Here is a 19,012-nt window from a genome sequence, read left to right on the forward strand (position 1 = left end):
TTTCATCTATTTACAGCAATATACAGGTTAACTATTTTCTCATTTTAACCTGTTTGGGACTCTAAATTTAAAAAAATTGAGCTGAAATGGAGACTTACACGTTTAATTTTAATTAGTTTGCACCACAGATAGACTGTACTTGATATTTTCATTTGCAAAAATGTTTAAAACCTTTAACTCTCCTCAAAGGGTAATAAAATGAGCAAAACAACCATTGATCAAATTGAAAATTTTATTTACAAAACTTAATTCTTTTGTTTAAAAAATTCAATTCATGAAGATTAAACAAAACATAAGCCCTATCAAAGTTTATTACAATAATCTTCCATAGAATCAATAGCTTAAAAAAAAACTGCCAATGCATACTTGAATGTAAAATTACAATGTAAATATAGGAACTTTAATTCTAGTGAGTAGAATAAAAGCAGATAATCTGCAAAGGGAAAAAACACTTGAGGGGGGAAAATGGCATAACATGTAAAGCAGGAAATTTAAATATCAGTTTAGTTCCTCATTGCCAACATGGCATTTATATCCCAGATGAGATTTCGTAATTGATCCATAATTTGTTTCAGCTGTTGATTCTTCTGTTTGAGTTTCTGTAGAAACAAAAGAATTTATCAAAAATGTTTCATGAATTATAGACCATGAAGTTATTACAAAGATTAAAATGTCATAAGTTAGAACTCTAATGATCAGACAGAAATTAAGCTAAATATTTCCTTAATGCGGAAGGTCTCAGTCCTTTTCTGGCCACTAACACTCTCCAAAAGGCATGCTGAATTCTAATTCAGCCTGCGGAGGACTCTGGCTCCAGCCCCTGATCCTCCTTTCTGCCTCCACTCCCCACCATCAAAGAAATTAAGCTAAACATTTAATTGTTACAAAACCCAAGATATAGGCTTTTCAGGACGCAGTATAACATAATGGTCAAGAGACCATAACCTCCAGTCAGAGTCTCCGCGTTTACACTCCCCTCCTTCACTAACTAAATATGTGATGTTGGCCAAATTACCTAACCTCTCTGTGCCTCAGTTTCCACATCAGAAAAATGGGGATAATAACTGAACCTACTTCATAAGAGTTGCTAAGAGGATTAAAAGATTTGAATGACATAACTGTGTTAAAATTGGGCCTGGCATATAAGTAAGCATTCAACAAATGTTCCTCGTAGACACCGAACGGGAAAAACTGTCAATATAGGAAATCAAGTTTAATGAAAATACAATGCCTGATGCAACTGGTCTTTCAAAAATGTGGCAGAAGTCACTGTTTGGCCACAGCGTGAAGTGCGATCCACTTCTGACTCTGAAAATCGCAGACCCTGACATAATCTTGTTCACAACTGAGATCTGCTGGATGCCCTGAAGGCCCCAGCCCACGGCTCTGTGTCTCTGTATCTGGGCTGCTACCAGACCCGGTTTATGAACTTCTCTGTCAGCATGCGTCCTTCAAATCCTATGTGGCAAATGTCTGCTTAGGTAAAACAAAATAGAGAACTTCTGGTCAGAGTACTTACTAGTTATAATAATAATAATAATAATAATAATAATAATAATAATATTCACTAACCTTTTAGAAACATTACATTAGGAAATAATATCTTTAATTAGATAATTTAAAGGTACATACTAAAACACCTCCAGATAAAGTAGTATATATGCTCATTATAAAGAGGCCTAAAAATCTTCATTTTGATTTCATTAAAGAGCCAACTAAGATGACGTATGTTACTCCTATTTTATCTAGAGTTAGAGAAGTAATAGAAAGTGGCCAAAAGGGAGGACCAAGAAACTCTTATTGGAAAACAGAAAAACAATTTATATATTTTAATGTTCGATATTAAATTTAATTCATATTTGAGAACTTCTACAACACAGATAAAACAACAGGGCTTGTGTACAGCATAAAGTGTCATAAAGCTCACTTTAACACTGTTTCTGGGAGGAGGATACTGTTGGAATTTTAGTGACTCAGTCTCCTTGTTCAGCCTTCAGATGGCTCATCTTCTAGGCTCTGCTGTCATAAGTATGTGGCAGTTATTGAAGCCACCCGTGTACAGAATCTGATCAAATGGACCCTCAGACCTGGGTGACATGATGGATGACCAGATGGCCAGTACCACGCCCATGAGGTCCTTTGCATCCTAGGGGACAAGAAATGGCTACTTCTGCCAGCAGTCAAGGGTAGCAGCACACAGAGGGACTAGACGAGTAAAGGTGCTCTTCCGTATTCTGGGAGGCTGGAAACCTCAATCCCAGTTCTAACTTTGCCTCTAACTTGCTCTTTTATCTTAGGTAAATTCTTCCTCGGTTTTCTCATGAGATGGCATCTATAACTTATGAGGCCTCTGCCAGTTCTGCTCTCTATACACCCAGACCTAAGAGGACAGCCAGTTATGCAGACCCATGTGCTGAAAACCAGTTACATTTAGTTGAGTGAACTGATTACTGGCTTCAACGCATGGGTCATAGTCAGCTGCCTGTCACACTGAGCCATCACTTGCTTCCCTCGCCGTGAGACTGCAGCTTCTGCGACCTCCCCTTTCAAATCTAGCATTTCAGGGAGAATGGAAAAGAGCTACTGACTAAGAATAAAAGAAGGAGAAACAATGTGAGATTAAAAAAAAAAAGTCTTATTTGAATTAGTACCTTCTGACATACTTTGAATATGCTTACTTTTAAATTTCACAACTTTTCTTGGGAATCGAATTCTGAGCCTGTAACACTTTCTGTTCTACATTTACTCTGAGGGTATATTACGTACCAGTCTCTGGGTTAGGCATTGTGAGGGGAGAAAAATGAATGAGGAACAGTCCCTGCCTTGAAGAAATTCTGCATCAAGGAGGAGGAAGATAATGCCCACATGACTGGATTGTATAACTGGGAAGGCAGTGCTGTGTAACTCAAAAAGATAGAGACACCGCCTCTTGCTGGTAAGGTCATCAAACACAGGGCCTGAAAAATTGGGGGTGAGCAATAGGGGAAGGGGGATAAACTTGAGCTTGGTAGTGGGCAATAGGGATCCATTAAAATTCTTGAAGAAAAAATATGATTTAAACTTGAATGAAAAAGGTTAACTGGACAAATATGTGGGCTGGATCCTCTGAATCATTTCAATGGTGAAAAATCTGTGTCCATGGAAAAGGAGGAGGAGGAATGATATTTAAGTTTTAAAAACTGAAAACCATTCAAAGGCCAAGTCTAGTGAAATAAGCTCACTGGTCATATTTTCTGTATAAATTACTAGAAGCAATAAAATTACATTCTTGGGTAGTTAATAATACACCTTAAAATCAATATCAAAACAGGTCCAATGGCTTCTATAACAGATGTATCACTGGCATAAATGTGTAGTTTAACCAACAGGACTACTTTTAAAGAATACTCATTTGGAAATATAAATTCTAATATACTTGTTTAAAAAAATTAGCCTCATTCTGAAGAAATTAAGAGAACTAAAAAATGTAGGGTATTTTCAAAGTAATATTCAACTCTAGGTAATAGTAATTTAAAAAATATATTTTAAAGCACCTGGAAAGTTCTTCTCAAAGATGCCGCAAAGTTTTAAATTAAAAAATTAGCATACAAGTAAGATACCTTGAGCCAAAACACATCATGACACTATCAACAGCAAAGCTGACAGTTATGCTTATTAGTGGTTAAATTGTAAATAAATTTTCATGACATGATACAGGATTTAATATATACAGTCTTGCCCCTGATTGATTTTAACAGAGGTTGACAGCTGCTATTATCAAAATCCATCAGCTGTGCCTAATTTGTTACATTAACAGGTGAATGTGTAAGTAGAGCAGACACTTAAAAAAATGTGTAAGTCATGCCATGTAATTTAAGATGCATATAAAGGCTGTGACCATTGGTCAAAAATGCTTTAATTTCTAAGTGCATGGACTCAATTATATGTCAACCCTGTAAAAAATACCCACATACCTCTTTCATTTTTCCATCAACAAAAGAGTTTAAGCAAAACAGAACTCATTCTGATGTCCTCCAAACATACAGTCTCAGACAAGTGTTTAGTCTTTACTTGAGTATTAGGGCTTAGAGATTCCAGAATGTATGAAAAGCAAATGAAAAGTATTTAAAAAAGCCAAAAATCTGACTACTGAAACTAGGCCATCCTATCATCTCATGATTTATGTCAAATACTGATTACAAAATTTTGTGCCCCCAAATTTCATGGCCTATGGTAGGTATTGGTAGTATATACGTCGTTAGAAGTCAGACCATATGTTAAATAGTAAACATACCATCAGTGTGTTGTTCTGTACAATTTTAAGTACACAAAGATATAATAATATTTTGAAAATGAGTGAGAGTTAACTGAGGGGTACATAAAGCTACTTATTTTATGTAGCTTATTTAGACTAAAAATAAAATATGCATTGTAATAAATTTTTGAATATTTTTAATTGAATGCCAGGAATACAATTTTATTCCTGATTACATAGGTCCATAAAGCAACTTAATCATTAAAAAGAAGCAAATGTCAATGTATTAAAAATATGGTTTGATTTTTAAAAAAGTTTTTATTTAAATTCCAGGTTCTGTTTTTGTAAATATCTCTCACAACAAATGGGTACTTGAAAGGGTGCTGCTTTGCTTCCATTAGAGTCTTCTGTCCTCAGAGAAGACACTTACCCATTTGTGTGAAATGTGCGCAGTGGCAGACAACACATCTGACTGATTCATGGCAGAAACTCCTACACTTAGAATGATAGTTGGCACAGAGCAGGTACCCAAATATATAAATATTTTAATACTGAATTAAAAAACCCAAAAAGCCAAATCAAAAGCTTTGCAAATCCTAGAAGATAAAAAACAAACAAGGAAAAAAATTCCCTAGCAATCATTTTTAAGCTTGTTCTTTGTTTTCCAGTTAAAGATGGTCTGTTGGTATTTAAAAAAATATATGGATACTATTAAAAATTATTCATTTTAATATTCTGTATCGAATTACTTTGATGGGTATGACTAGCTCAGATTGCAGTGAACCTTAAAGCTCTCGACCACCACCTGATAACTTAAAAAAAAAAAAAAATCTGTATCACAGGGAAGAGAATTGATAAAAATAGACAAAAGGAATATAAAAATTTAAGTTTATGAATACAGATATTTATAAGTAATCGAAAATTAAAGAATTTAAACTTTTTTTTTTAGTAGCATCTGTGAGATTAAATAGATTAGGGCAACATTCTACCATCTGGAAGTAGCTATTAAGAAAACATTCTTCACGACAACATTCAGGTGTGTGAGCCATCAAGGCAGAAAAACATATCCATTGGTCATGACCTTAGTGCTATAAAAATTTCTAATTATATCTTTTAATCTGCTATTCTAGAAGGAAAGTACAAATTGGAAGAGAAGAATAAATAATGTTAGTAGCACTAATTATACATAACTTTATTAAGAGTCAAAATATGTGTTTTATTAAATTCACATTTACAATGCTTTAAGGAATGAGTTAAAAACATCTTTAGGTTAAAAAAATCCACTTTGCTTGGTTTTTAGCTATTTAATCTCTTCTGTCTTATTTTTTGGATTTCAGTTTGAGTTAACGAAATTGTAGTCCTCCCCCCTCCCTTTTTTAAAAACCTCTTGTTTACTACCTAATTCTCTAGTCCTGTTTCAAAATATAATAACAGTTCCTAGGAAGTAAGATGGAGCTATGAGGCCATCAAATGAGGACTTCCCCTGCCACTCAAGATACTTTCCCCCTAAATTCTCTTTTAAAAAAGAATTCCTATAGAAACATAGGGCTAAGCTTTAAATCTGTTCAATTAAAATATCTAAATAGATTTTTTCTTCTTTGTAATAACCTTCAATTCAATATCATATCAACTAAAACAAGTTTTACCCCAGTTAGAAGCACTTATAACAGCAAAATCAGCAGATTCAAATGACTTAATCAAAGAAAGAGTTCTTAAGTATGCCTGAAGTATAAATGGGAAGACAAAATTTGAATACGGGCTTTTATTCCATAGACAAATCTACAGAAATACTGTATATTCCGTGTATTGAAATCAACTTGTTGCAGATAAACACCGTGGACTAAATACATGTGTTTATCTCTTCTTCTCAAAACCCTAATAAAACGGCAGGAGAGGAATGGAAAAACCTATAATCCTATGTGGAGAAAATGATCAAAAAGGAGACAGTAGCAGATACGAGGTGGTAGTTTAAGAGGAAAAGTAGAAGGGGAGTGGTAAATGACTTGGGAGGAAACTACAGCCCAGGTGGATTCAGGGACAGCACCACTGAGAACAGGGCTGCTCCTCCTCTATGGAGGTCAGACCGGTGCCATGGCAACAGCACCAGGTGAGGCCTGGGGATAAGAACTGGAGGAACAGCTAAAAGACCTCCACGGACTAGCAAGAGTGCCAGGTACTCACTCCCACTCCTCGGGAACAAGTGACTGACCGAGTACTCTCCTTGTGCCCTGCCCCCACCTCTAAGGATTAGGAGGTTTGTTTCCTATGAAACTGAACCACAAGGATTCAGTGTCACCAGCACAGCAGAAGGCAAGAAGACAAGAGCATATAACTGGAGGAGATAATGCTTAGTGAAATAAGTCAAGCAGAGAAAGACAACTATCATATGATTTCTCTCATCTATGGAACATAAGAACTAGAATGATCAGTAGGGGAAGAAAGGGATAAAGAAAGGGGGGGTAATCAGAAGGGGGAATGAAACATGAAAGACTATGGACTATGAGAAACAAACTGAGGGCTACAGAGGGGAGGGGGGTGGGGGAATGGGATAGACCGGTGATGGGTAGTAAGGAGGGCACATATTGCATGGTGCACTGGGTGTTATACACAACTAATGAATCATCGAGCCTTACATCGAAAACCGGGGATGTACTGTATGGTGACTAACATAATATAATAAAAAATCATTATTAAAAAAAAAAAAAAAAAGAAGACAAGAGCATATATCTCTGTGTAGGGCACTGGAAGATTCTTCTCTGAAGAAATTAAACAGCCTTAAAAAAAGAAAACAAAAAAACCACCCTCAGAAAATGATAGTTGGGGGGGTCCCCCCTAAAAAAGCCAAATTGCTTCCCAAATTCAACATGATTAAGTCCACTCACAAAGCCTATTATTAGCCTTCTGGTGTCTCATTCTTAACTATAAACGGCTCATGATTAAGCATCAGAGTTCACCAGATCTTTTAGAGCCTCAATCTGGAAAGACAGCAAAATGAAATAGATAGGGGCTGCAATCTATGGCACATGACCTGTTTTGTAAGGCCTGTGATCTAAGGATGGTTTTTACATCATAACGAAAATTATATATGTCCCACGAAGCCTAAAATACTTATTATTTGGTCCTTTAAAGTTTGCCAAACCCTATTTGAGAAGATTATGGAAGAATATGTTCAAATTTCTGAAGGAAATTAATTTACAACATAGAATTTTATAGCCAGCCAAACTATCAAGTGGACAGCTATGGGAAGACTGAAACTTAAGTCCCTACTACATTCCTTCTGAAAAAGCCACTGATGTATGTACGTTACCAACAAGAGAGTAAACCAGCAAAGAAGATGACATGAAGCTGAGGAAACAGTGAAGCCAACAAAAGGGGTTAAGGAAGCCCCAGGATAGTGCTGAAGAGCAGGCCTAGAGAGCATTCAGTCCAGACCTCGTGAGGAGATGGAAGGCTCTAAGGAGAAAAAAAGAACGATTAAATTGCCTGGTAATTTTGACTCTGTGGAAAAGTTGGAAAACAGTGCTGAGATGCTGCCCCAGATGCATAAGGAACTAAAAATTTTTAAAAAATTACAAAATTATTAACTCCAGGAGGACAAAAAATTGTTCAAGGAAATGTGACCCTAGTTTACTATGTGGCAAAGCAATAAACGGTATTTATGCACCTTAATAATACAAACACAGAATATTCATTGAACCCCAGTTGTGATATAACTGTATTGAAAAGACTGGCGGAAGGAAGGAAAGTGTGTAGGTGGGTCCAGGAGAGAGAGACTGGAAGAAACCTAAATCCTCAAGTGAAAGAAGTTTTTTTATACATCTTATCCTTTGTGTCAATTATATCCTTCCCTTATACCCAATTATACCCTTCACAAAATTCTAAATCAGTATCTAATAGGATTTTTTTTATTATACACTGTCAAAGTATTGTATTCTGATTATATGAAAGGTCTTTTAAAGAAAATCAAGAGTGAGTTATTTCTAAGCCATCAAATTGAGGAAAAAAAGAAGAACTCAGAGAAAAGGTGAAATGAAGCATATATTTAGACAAATTGTATCTTTCTTAATTTACACAGACTCTTTTCTAAAATATCATAAAATCTTCTATGGTAGAGAACAAACTCTGTCACATGCTCTGAAATCAAAGTTACCATCATGATGCTGTTTTATTTATATACATATTTCACTTTATCTTATAAAAATATCCTTATTACAGAGAAAAATAACAGAGTACATCTATCGTGAATTAATGCATAGATTATCAACAGAAACCTATAACACTTCTTAATAAATGAATGCCTCATATCTCCAGACTACCAAACACCATTTATTCTTCAAGATATAAAAGTTCCCAATCCCCTCATTTCCTACAAATTTCTTACTGTAAGTTCTTTATGCTCGTTCATTACTGTCAGATTTGCTGACAATATTCTTAATCTGTATTTCTCCTTTAATGAAAAAAATGAAAATTTTATAAAATCCAGCTCTTTCCTGCGTTTTGATATACATTTTTCTCTTAATTTTCCAATATTTTGTTTTTCAGGTTTTATTTTCAACTCTGAAGTGAATTTTGACATAGAGTATAATGTAAAAGATAGATAATTTCCCCCCAAAGTTTCTATTTTTAAAGACAGATTTTCTACACAATCCCTCTTCTGACATAAATTCTTATATATAATAGGAAGACTATTTTTCTGGCTATTATTTTACTAATCTGTCTATTCTTATACCATTTCACAATTATTATTTTTTATAATATTCTCCATATCACATTTTAATTTTTGAAGCAAAGAGCTCTTTTATTACTCTTACGAGAATTTTCTTTGATGTTTTAGTATGTTCACACACACAAAAATTCCAGTTTGGATTTGGTTTTTCATTGGTATTGCACTAAAATCTTATTATTTTGTGTATTTTCAAGAGAATTCTTACTCAAGACTGGTATATTTAGAATATTTATTGCCCACACAAGAACTTTATGTGTTCTTTTAATTATTCAAAACTTTTTTTATGTATCATAAGTTTAGTCACATATATTATTGATAATTCCTAACTACTTAATACTTGTTACAATTGTGAATAGGATCTTATAATCTAATTGGTTTATAGCATTATAAGAAAATGGTATCATTTGTATTAAGCCCTTTTCTCAAACTCTGAATGACTCTAGTTGTTAATCAGCTGAGTTTCTTTGAGCTTAACAAGCTTGAGTTATAATATTATGTACAAACTCAACAAGCTTGTGGATAATATTATAAACCCTGTTTCCCAAGGTTTGTTTCTGTTTCCTGTCTTTTTGTTTTGACTATGACTTCTAAAATAATTAATAAACATAGTGGTGTAAGGCATCTTATTTTAGGCCCATTTTTAACAGAATCAGTTCTATATTTCACCTGTGAAAATGTTGGCTATTTATCTGAAATAAGTTTTTTTTTTTTTTAAAGACTAATAGTTGTAAGTGTTCTTTGAATCCGTAACATTTGAATTCTATCAAATGTCTTTTAGATCTGAGAAAAAAATTTTTTTTTCCAATTTAATCTACTGACATTATGTATTATGTATGTAAACTTAAATTATCCTCCTCTATCTCCAAAAACCCTTTTTGGCTGTGATGGATTACTTGTTAATGCCCCGATGAATTCTATTAACTAGAACTAAGAATTTCAGGATCAGAGTACATGGTGGAGGGGTGTGTATCTATTAAGGGAACTTGTGAGATTGGTAGTTTTATTTATTGTGCTATTTGTTAGGTTTGGGTAAGCGTGGGCCGTATTTCGACCACAGAATGAACTGACAACTTTCCCTGTATCTCTTTGTTTCATGAGAACTATCGGAACATTATCTTCTAAACTTCTATAAGTATTCAGTAAAAAATATATAAAAGTTAGGAGCTTCTGCAAGACGGAGGGTGGTGCTGGCTAATGCTGATAACTCTCTATTTCTTATTCAGGTGTTGAGATATTCACATTTTCTATTTGTAAATTTTTATCATTTGCTGCTCCAAGTATGCTGTAAGCTAGAAAGCTAGAATTCTGCCTAGAAAAGAAAAAAGTAAATGAGTTATGACTGAGTGTCTGTGAGGTTTTTCTAACAGTTTCATGGCATGAATTCTGCGATCTCTCTTTCGACTATTCAAGTGGCATTTCTGCTTACCTTTTTAGTTCTTGATTATACTCTAACTAGGTTAAATTTGCCACAGAAACAACTTGGTGTAATTCTATAATTCAGACTATGTCTTTGAGTTACATAGACTCCCTTGTAATTTTTATCCATAATTCTGAAATACAAAATACACAGACTAATAACTCACTTTATTTACTTCAGCAATTTCTCGCCTCTCTTCACTAGCGAAACGAGGTGGGCCAGCTCGATCATCATTCTTTGAGCCATCTTCTTCCACATATGGAATTAGTTGCTGGGAGTGACAGACAAGAGTTAAAAGTCAAAAACATGATGCAAAGTTTCCAATTACACTGGTATACAAAGTCTCTCTGATTAAGGTTAATTTTTATGCTTTTCTTTTAGTAGTACATAAATAAATTGTAATTCAGGTGATGGTCTAAAATAACAGCATTGGAAGTTTATCATTTCAGTGCCTCCTATACATTATTTTCAGATTTCTTTTGCAAAATAGCCCTTATAACATTAGTTGTTACATACAGTTAAGTAATATTCTATCCATTTAATCAGCAAATATTTAATTTTCAGACACTGGGTGAGATACTGCAAAAATGACAAGTAAGATGTGATACCTGCCCCTAAAAATTTATAGTCCATTGAGATAGAACAGGCTTTCTTTCATCTACACTAGAAAGAAAAGAACTTCACAGCTGTGCATTATATAAATGTCATTTACTTTGCTAATTAGAACCTCAGTGTTTATGCAAATTTCTCGAGGTCTTCTTTTAGTTGGGAGAAAGTTTTTTGCAGGAGAAAAAAATTTATATAGCAATGAAATATCTAGCAGAATTATAATGAAATATTATGATTTGTGATGAAGTCACTCATAAATGTGACAGAGATTTTAGGAATCATTTGGTCTCTACCATCTTAAAACAACAATCAGGAACAGGCCAGAGGTAAACAATGGTACAACCAGGAGTCATCTGGCCAAACTTCTTCAAATTCTTGGGACAAATATAAACTCATCCACATCACAACCACTCTTTCTTCCTTTCCTCTCTCCTAATGCAGAGCTGTCCTCCCTCCTGAAGATGATTAATTTCCATTCCCGTGCTGTGATTTTTTCATCCTCCTGTCTTCATTATTTATCTCCCTGTTCCCAACCTCTCCGTACTGTTTTATTCTTTTATAATCTAAACATGTCTGGTCTGTCTCATTTAAAGGTTTTTTTTTTTCCTCCCTTTTTTCCTTTCCTTTCCCCAAAACCCTTGACACCAACCCTCCTTCCATCTACTGTTTTCCCCTTTTCATCTAAGCTTTTTGCGAGATGGGTATCCACTTGTCAGCTCCAGTTCCTTATTTCCTGTTTCATCTTCAACCCACTGCAATCTAACTTCTTGTGCTAACAAACATCTCAACAAAGCTCTGCTTATATATACCGACAGTTTTCCTCTAGCAAAATCTACCGGACAATTTTTATTCCTTATTTTATACCCTGACTTCTCTCCAGCATCTGATAATGTCACCCACATTTTTTATCTTTCTCCTGTATCTTTGACCGCTTCTTTTCCGGCCATTTTGCGGTTTACTCTTTTCCCTGTTCATCCCTTACATGCTGATCACTCAGAAAGGAAGCTGTCATCACATGAAATTGTTCTCCATATTCAGTGAGAGAACATCTAAACCTTCCCAGCTACTTTTGTTGGCAGAGATTGATCTTGTCAACAGGAAAGGGCCACCTATAAAAATATCGTATACCTAGTGAACTAAAATATATCTATGACCCAAGATTAAGTTTAAGAGATCTATTTTCAAACAAAAGTGATTCCACTAAGCTAATCTAAATTAATAACAATGAAAACATAGTATTTCATCTGTAAAGGACTTCCTTGAAAACCATTTTAAGAGTATTTTACAATACTATTAAAACTGTTACTTAAAAAAAAAAAAATATGCACTGATTAAATTAAATAGACCCTGGCAGCAATAATAAAAATTGCCACAGACCACTCTTTCCTCCCAACAACAAAAATTCACTATAGGCTTGGATGTTCAAATCTACAAATTAACATGAAAAGACAGTAGTAATTCTATGCATATATATCATATTTTCACCTTCTCCTTTCCAAAGTAGAACCAATATAGTTCAAAATCTGAGAATATTGTGAAAAGAGAAAGAGAAAAACGGAAAAAATTACAAATGTCTGGCATCTTACATTCATCCTCCCTCTACCACCACGACTTGCCTCCACTGGAATGGGATCCATCCCGCCGCAGTTTTCGTTGCATTTGTCATAGACCAGTCTCAGCTTCCTGAAGAGAATCGAAAGTTGGCGCAGGTGGTCCTGTAGCTTTGCTAGCCGGTCTTGATACGTCCCCGTGTGGTAAGTGACACCATTTGGCAGCTTATCAGGCAAAACAAAAGCAAGAAAAATATGAAGTAATGCCAATCAAGATTTTCTAAAAGTAAAGCTAGCAAAACAAATACTTTTTACGCACTGTATAAAAGCAAACTGTTCTTCGCAATTAATCAAGGGTAATTTTAAGAATTTAAGAGTAATACTCGCTCATTTGTTAGCTCCTTGGTGTACTGTTTCCGTACTGTAAGATAGCCCCAGAAGAAACTTCATGATAGGCCTCTCTGACCAGTTGAAATACTTTCCCCTCTAATTTTTGAAGTAGATTATAACTTTAAAAATAACGCCATGATTTTAATATTACTATTTCGTAAAGGCAGCAAGCTGCTGAACTCAACTGGGAAGCTAAAAACAAAATACAACTTAAAGAAAAAGAAGCAGCCACAAGAAAAGTAAAAAGTGAGGATCAGGACTTTTCAGCAGAAGAAAGGAACAGTACTGCTAGTAGAGCAGAATCATCTCAAATACCTTAACTGTAAGGTAATTAAGAGGCTCAGGGCATGCACTAAAACATAAAGCTGTCACCACAAGCTTTACTATAAAAAGAAATCAACAGTAGGAGAGAGAGGTGCAAATCAATCTGCACTTGAGCACCATTAATAAATTATTATAAGTAACTGCTTGTGATCGTAGCTCTGTCTTGGATGCTTATATTATTTTTAATTCAGGAGTTTTATCAAAAGAAGCCAAAAGTATGTACTGGAATGGTAAAATCACAGACACATGGAAATTGACTATTATTTATAACTTGTAACTAAATACACCTTTTGTGCATTGCTGAACCTCATGAGCAAAATCTTCCTTTCTCTGTACACCTCTGTACATCAAAGTATTGTGTGATATTTTATTTCCAGAGTTTGATCTGTGAAATCATCCTACCATTAGAATTAACAATATTTAGACCACGTTTTCTAGCCCACGAGATGCTTTGATTGTGAGCGTTCACGCATATCCTTATCTTGGGGATTAAAGTGCCTTAAAACCAAGACACTAACTACTATCCAATAACTAGAAGATCAGCCTGTTTTTCTAAACCTCAGCTTACTCTTTTTTTCTAAACAGGAATGCAAAAGAAGGTGCACGGTACAGTATTTGGGGAAAAAAAGAAAACAGGAAACACTGTCGTTACAAGTAGGTAAAACCATAAACATGAAAAAAACACTGGAAAGGCCTACACATAGTTGATAGAAGATGTAACAGGGAGATCGGCTTGAATAATTTCTTTTCTATCATTTCCAAATTCCCTTCAGTGTTATGGTTTACAAGTTAAGAAGAAATGAGTTATTATTAGGATTTTCAGAAATTCTCAAGCATTGAAACACTCTTGAGGACAATAACTCCAAGAAATGGGATTAAATATCAAAGGCTGAATCAGTCAAAACTTTTAAAGGGAAAGGCATTATAAGTTCATCCCCCAAAAGGCACTGAATTAAATACAATGTACTGTTTCTCATGAACCTTCAATTTATGAACTTTTACCAATCAGAGAAAAGTTTTAAAGGATCCCTGCTGTCCTATTTGGGTGATAATAAGCAGTATAAGATTACATCTTACGTACAGAAGCACTGTACCTTTACCTGTACATTTATGTACTAAGTTTAACTCGGTCCATATTTTCTACTTTGTGAAGATTGTAAGTTATTCACATTTATGTCCCTGTATTTAGTATAGTGCGCACCCATGGAAGGTTTTAAAGTACATTCTGAATTATTTTACTTCAGTGAATTATTTTATCCATAAATCTGTACTTAAAATGCACTAAGAAGTGTGTGTTATGTAAAAGAAGTAAATCCTTTCATGAAGAAAAACAAAATTCTTTTGAAATGCAAAGAATCACCCTCCTCAAGTTCACCCACTATTCAAGTTTGGGTATTTTCATAGATAGCATCAGATTCTCAAAGAAGGGAAGATTTAATTCCTTCGAAAAATTCTTGCACACTTTTCATGTGTGAGGCACTGACCTAGAAGGTACAGCACAGTAGTGAACTTGAGAGAGACAAGGTTCCTCTACCACAGAATATAAGTTGTAATAGTGCCTAAGATCCCCTGATACAAACCCGCAGTATACATGTTTAGCTGAAAAGCTCATCATAACCACCTCACTCTTGAATACTAACAAAGATCTGTAAATATATGATCACACCCCTTGACACCAAAAAGCTAAATTCAATATCCAGTCTTAAAACAAATATAAAACACTGAGTAAAAATTCCCCAGCATTATAAAATACATTTATCTCAGTTAAGTCAGCACCATGATTAATGTGGAAACATTAAAAGCATCCTCACTGAAGTCAGGAACAGAACAGGAAGTCTACTAAGACCACTAATACTACTAGTGAACACTGTTCCCTGGAGGCACTGGCCAAGGCAATTAGAAAAAAAAGAAAAAGTTGAAACATTAAAAAGGAAGTAGCATAATCATCACTATTTATGGATATGATATAAATGATATGATAAAGTGCTATTATCAACAAAGGTAGTCAAAGAGTGGGTACAAAATTAATATAGAGAAAATAGCTTTGCTTTCATATTTGGAAACAAAAATGAGAAAGGAAAAAGATGCCATTTACAATAGCAGCAGGAAAGATTAAAAAATATATATTAAGTCTGGGGATATATATATATTTTTTAATCTGCTGGGTATATATATACACATATATATATTTATATATATATACACATATATTTATATATATACACACATATATATACACACATATATATTTATATATATATATACACACACACATTTTAAAAATTTCAAGATATAGATGGAAACTTAAAATACTTCACAGAGACACAAAAAAAGATAATTGTGTTCTTGGTTAGTAAGACTCAACATCACACTGATGTAAAGTCTCTCCAGGTTAAATCAACCTAATAAAACCCTAACAGGTTATTCTCAGAACTAATCAAGCTGATTCTAAAGTACAGGTGGAAAAATAAATAAGGACACCCAGGGCAATTTTGGAAATAAGTGTGAACACATTATAGAGTCACAGTAAATATAAGAATGTTTGGGATTACTACATAAAAGACAGGCAGCCAAATGGAATAGAGCATCCAGAAATAGATTCATTTGTATAAAGTAGCATCTGAAATCAGTGGAGGAAAGTAAAAGAATTACTCACCCTTTTAGAAAAAGTAGGGCTGGGGCCATACCTCACACTTTACAGAAGGATAAATTCCATATGGGTCAAAGTTTTAGATGTAGAAATTGAAACAAAACCCAGAAATCTTCCTGGTTTTGGAATGGGAAAAGTCCTTCCTTACTAGACAGAGAACCTGAAAGTCCTAAGAGACATAAATTCAGCTGCCTTGTAAAGTACATATGTATGGTAGAACTTCCGTAAGCAGGGCCAAAAGGCAAACAACAGACCGGGGAAAAGAATTCACAACGGGTAAGAGGCCCAATGAAATAACTATCATAGTCTCTTACAAACTGTTTTTGAATATATGTCCACACGTAATCTAGTTACTGATAATACTTTTTGAAAGAGTTTGGTTCTTTAGTGTAGGTCATAGGTGTGTATTATATCTCTGTTAATCATACAAAGTGTTGGACAGCCAGTTAGTATTATAAAGAGATTAGCAGGAAGAACTAATTCCTTCTTTTTTTAATTTAAATTCAATTAGCCAAAGTACAGTACATAATAAGTTTTTGATGTAATGTTCAGTGATTCATTAGTTGCGTATAACACCCAGAGTGCTCATCACATCACATGCCCTCCTCAATGCCCATCAATTGAGTTACCCCATCTCCCCACCCACCTCCCTTTCAGCAACCCTCAGTTTGTTTCTGGAGTCAAGAGTCTCCTATGGTTTGCCTCCCTTTCTTATTTCTTCCTCTTTAGTTCTCTCTTTAAGCCTGTTTCCTTAACTGTAAAATAAGGATAAAAAGACTTCTTAGAACAGTTCTTAAAACAGCGTGTCTGACCAAGGAAAGTACTTGATAAATGTTAGCTGTAAGATCTACTAGTCCTAATTCAGTACTTTGCACACAGCAGGTTAAAAATAAATATTTACTAAATTCTGAAAAATCATTTAAACCTACTTTAGTCATTTTTAGATATTAGTCCATTAACTTTTAAAATGATTGCTAAAGATTTCATATCTTCTCTTGTATTGACACGGTTAAGATTTCCATGCACCTGAATTACTTTTGCAGTGCACCCACTGAAATCAGAGTTGTAAGAGTTTGAAGACCAGGTTTCAAATTTAACCTGTCACCGACTAGCTGTGGACAAGTCACTTCACCTCACTGGCAGAACCCTCATAAAATAAGAATGATAACCACATCACATAGTAGTAAAGTAAGTAGAAAGATAGGCAAAATGGTGCTGGAACAACTGGATATCCAAATGCAAAAAAATGCACTTGGATCCATATTTATCACTATATATAAGAAAATAGTCAATGAGCATCATAGACCTAAAACTATAAAATTTCCAGAGGAAAAAAATAGACAATATTTGTTACTTTGGGTGAGGCAAAGATTTTTTAGGTATGATGCCTAAAGCAAAATCTGTAAAAGAACAAATGGATAAATTCGATTCCATCAAAATTTAAAATGTCTGTTATTCAAAAGGCCATATGAAGAGAATGAGAAGCCACAGACTGGGAGAAAGAATCTGCAAAGCAAAAAGACATACACTAACAAGTGCCGTCAAGATGAGGAGTAACTGGAACCCTCAAACACTGCCGGTGGGACTGTAGAATGGTGCGGCCACTTTGGAAAAGTTTCTCCAGATGTTAGAGTTATTTGCCACATGACCCAACAGTTCCACTCCTATGCATCTATCCACTCAAAAGAAATGAAACATGTGTTCACACAAACATTTGTTAGGTAAACACTCATAACATTATTGATAATGGCTCCAAAGTGGAAACAGCCCAAATGCTCATCAACAGATGAACAGTTAAACAAATTGTGATATATTCACAGGATGGAACATTATTCAGCAAGCAAAAGGAATGAACTATTGATACATTCTAAGTCAAGGGTGCCAGACCCAAAAAACAAAACAAAAAATGACATAGTTTTTTATATGAAACTCTATTTATATGAAACTCTAGAAAATACAAACAGATTTATGGTGCCAGAAAGCAAATGAGAAGTTGTGTGCGGATGGAAGGGGAAGAAGTACAGATTTCAAAGGGGCACGAGGAAACTTTTTGGGGTGGTGGAGGATGATGGTTTCCTAAGGATATACATATGTCAAAACTTTATATAAATGTATTATATTTTACGTCAATTATACCAAAATAAAAATGTTTAATAAAACTGGTTAGCAGAATCTGAATTCTTCAGCTCCTTACACCCTCAAAGTATTTTGCTTGAAAACGAGATGAAAGTTAAGGCAGTCTAATGAGGTTAAAGATAGTGAGAGATCCATCTTTACCCTGAAAGGTACAAGAATTTGCCTAGGAACTAGAGAATCCGGGCGAATGTAGAAAATTGAGTCTTCAGTCTCTCAGAAGTCCTCTCTGGAAAACATCACCTTTATATCACAGAAACTTGAGGACAGGCGCATCACCGGGGAATACTTCTGAATGCAAAGGACAGCCCCGCTGACGCCCAGGGGCCCCACGTAACGACTAAACCAGCGCCCCTTTCTTCCAAGAAGCATCCCGCTCTCTCACGCACAGCCAGGAGGGCGCGCGCCTTCCTTCCCACCTGCATGTTCCTTAGGAGCTGGAAGATCTCCATGGTGCGGTACACGATGTCCTGCACCGTCTCCTGCCCGATTCGGCAGAGCGATGCCGTGTTGACCTCCCGGGCAGCCTGCTGAGCCTGGGGCCCGCCGAAGGGCCCCGGCGCCATCCCCGACGCCGCCAACGGAGGGGTGGACATGGCAAGGCTTCGGCCTCAGGCCGGTGGGACGCGAGGGTAAGCGTCAGGGGTCCGCCCGGCGCTGGGCTGCTGCCGCCTCCGCGGTAGGAGCTTCAAAGACTCCGGCGGCCTGATTTCAAAACAGCGGCCGAGACTTCCGCCCACCGTGACGTAACGCGTCATCTTAACGTCACGGGGACCGCCCACTTGGTGGGCCCTGGGAACATACCTCGGCATAAAGCCGGCCGCGATTGGACCGGATGTCCGGGTGGGGCGGGACGGAGGAGTTGAGTAGCCAATCACCGCCTGCACTTCAGCTAGGGGGCGGTGTTCGTGCTGTGCGGCGATTGGGCTTTCCCGGAGCTCTTTTCTAGAGTCTCAGTCTGTCCTTAGAATTCCTGAAA

The 19,012-nt window shown here is 35.7% G+C and overlaps 1 protein-coding gene across 1 annotated transcript; it reads right to left on the reverse strand.

Moving 5' to 3' along the window:
- Window positions 1-218: 218 nt before the first annotated feature.
- MED30 (mediator complex subunit 30) lies at window positions 219-18,781 on the reverse strand. The gene is made up of 4 exons (XM_045805756.2): window positions 18,453-18,781; window positions 12,603-12,761; window positions 10,544-10,648; window positions 219-599 (listed from the first exon to the last, which is right to left on the reverse strand). Exons 1-4 carry the CDS (start codon window positions 18,627-18,629, stop codon window positions 504-506), a joined length of 537 nt encoding a protein of 178 aa, XP_045661712.1. The 5' UTR covers window positions 18,630-18,781; the 3' UTR covers window positions 219-503.
- Between the last annotated feature and the right edge of the window lie 231 nt (window positions 18,782-19,012).

The sequence above is a fragment of the Ursus americanus genome, chromosome 9 (genome assembly GCF_024610735.1).
Source record: "Ursus americanus isolate L20-20 chromosome 9, mUrsAme1.1.p, whole genome shotgun sequence".
Classification (NCBI taxonomy): Eukaryota; Metazoa; Chordata; class Mammalia; order Carnivora; family Ursidae; genus Ursus; species Ursus americanus.

Excerpts from the sequence above, each read along its gene's own strand:
- MED30 (XM_045805756.2), bottom strand. The coding sequence starts at position 18,629 with ATGTCCACCCCTCCGTTGGCGGCGTCGGGGATGGCGCCGGGGCCCTTC. Across the intron at positions 12,762-18,452 it reads AGCTCCTAAGGAACATGCAG|CTGCCAAATGGTGTCACTTA; the intron begins GTGGGAAGGAAG and ends TTGCCTGATAAG. Across the intron at positions 10,649-12,602 it reads TGGATCCCATTCCAGTGGAG|CAACTAATTCCATATGTGGA; the intron begins GCAAGTCGTGGT and ends TGTCACTCCCAG.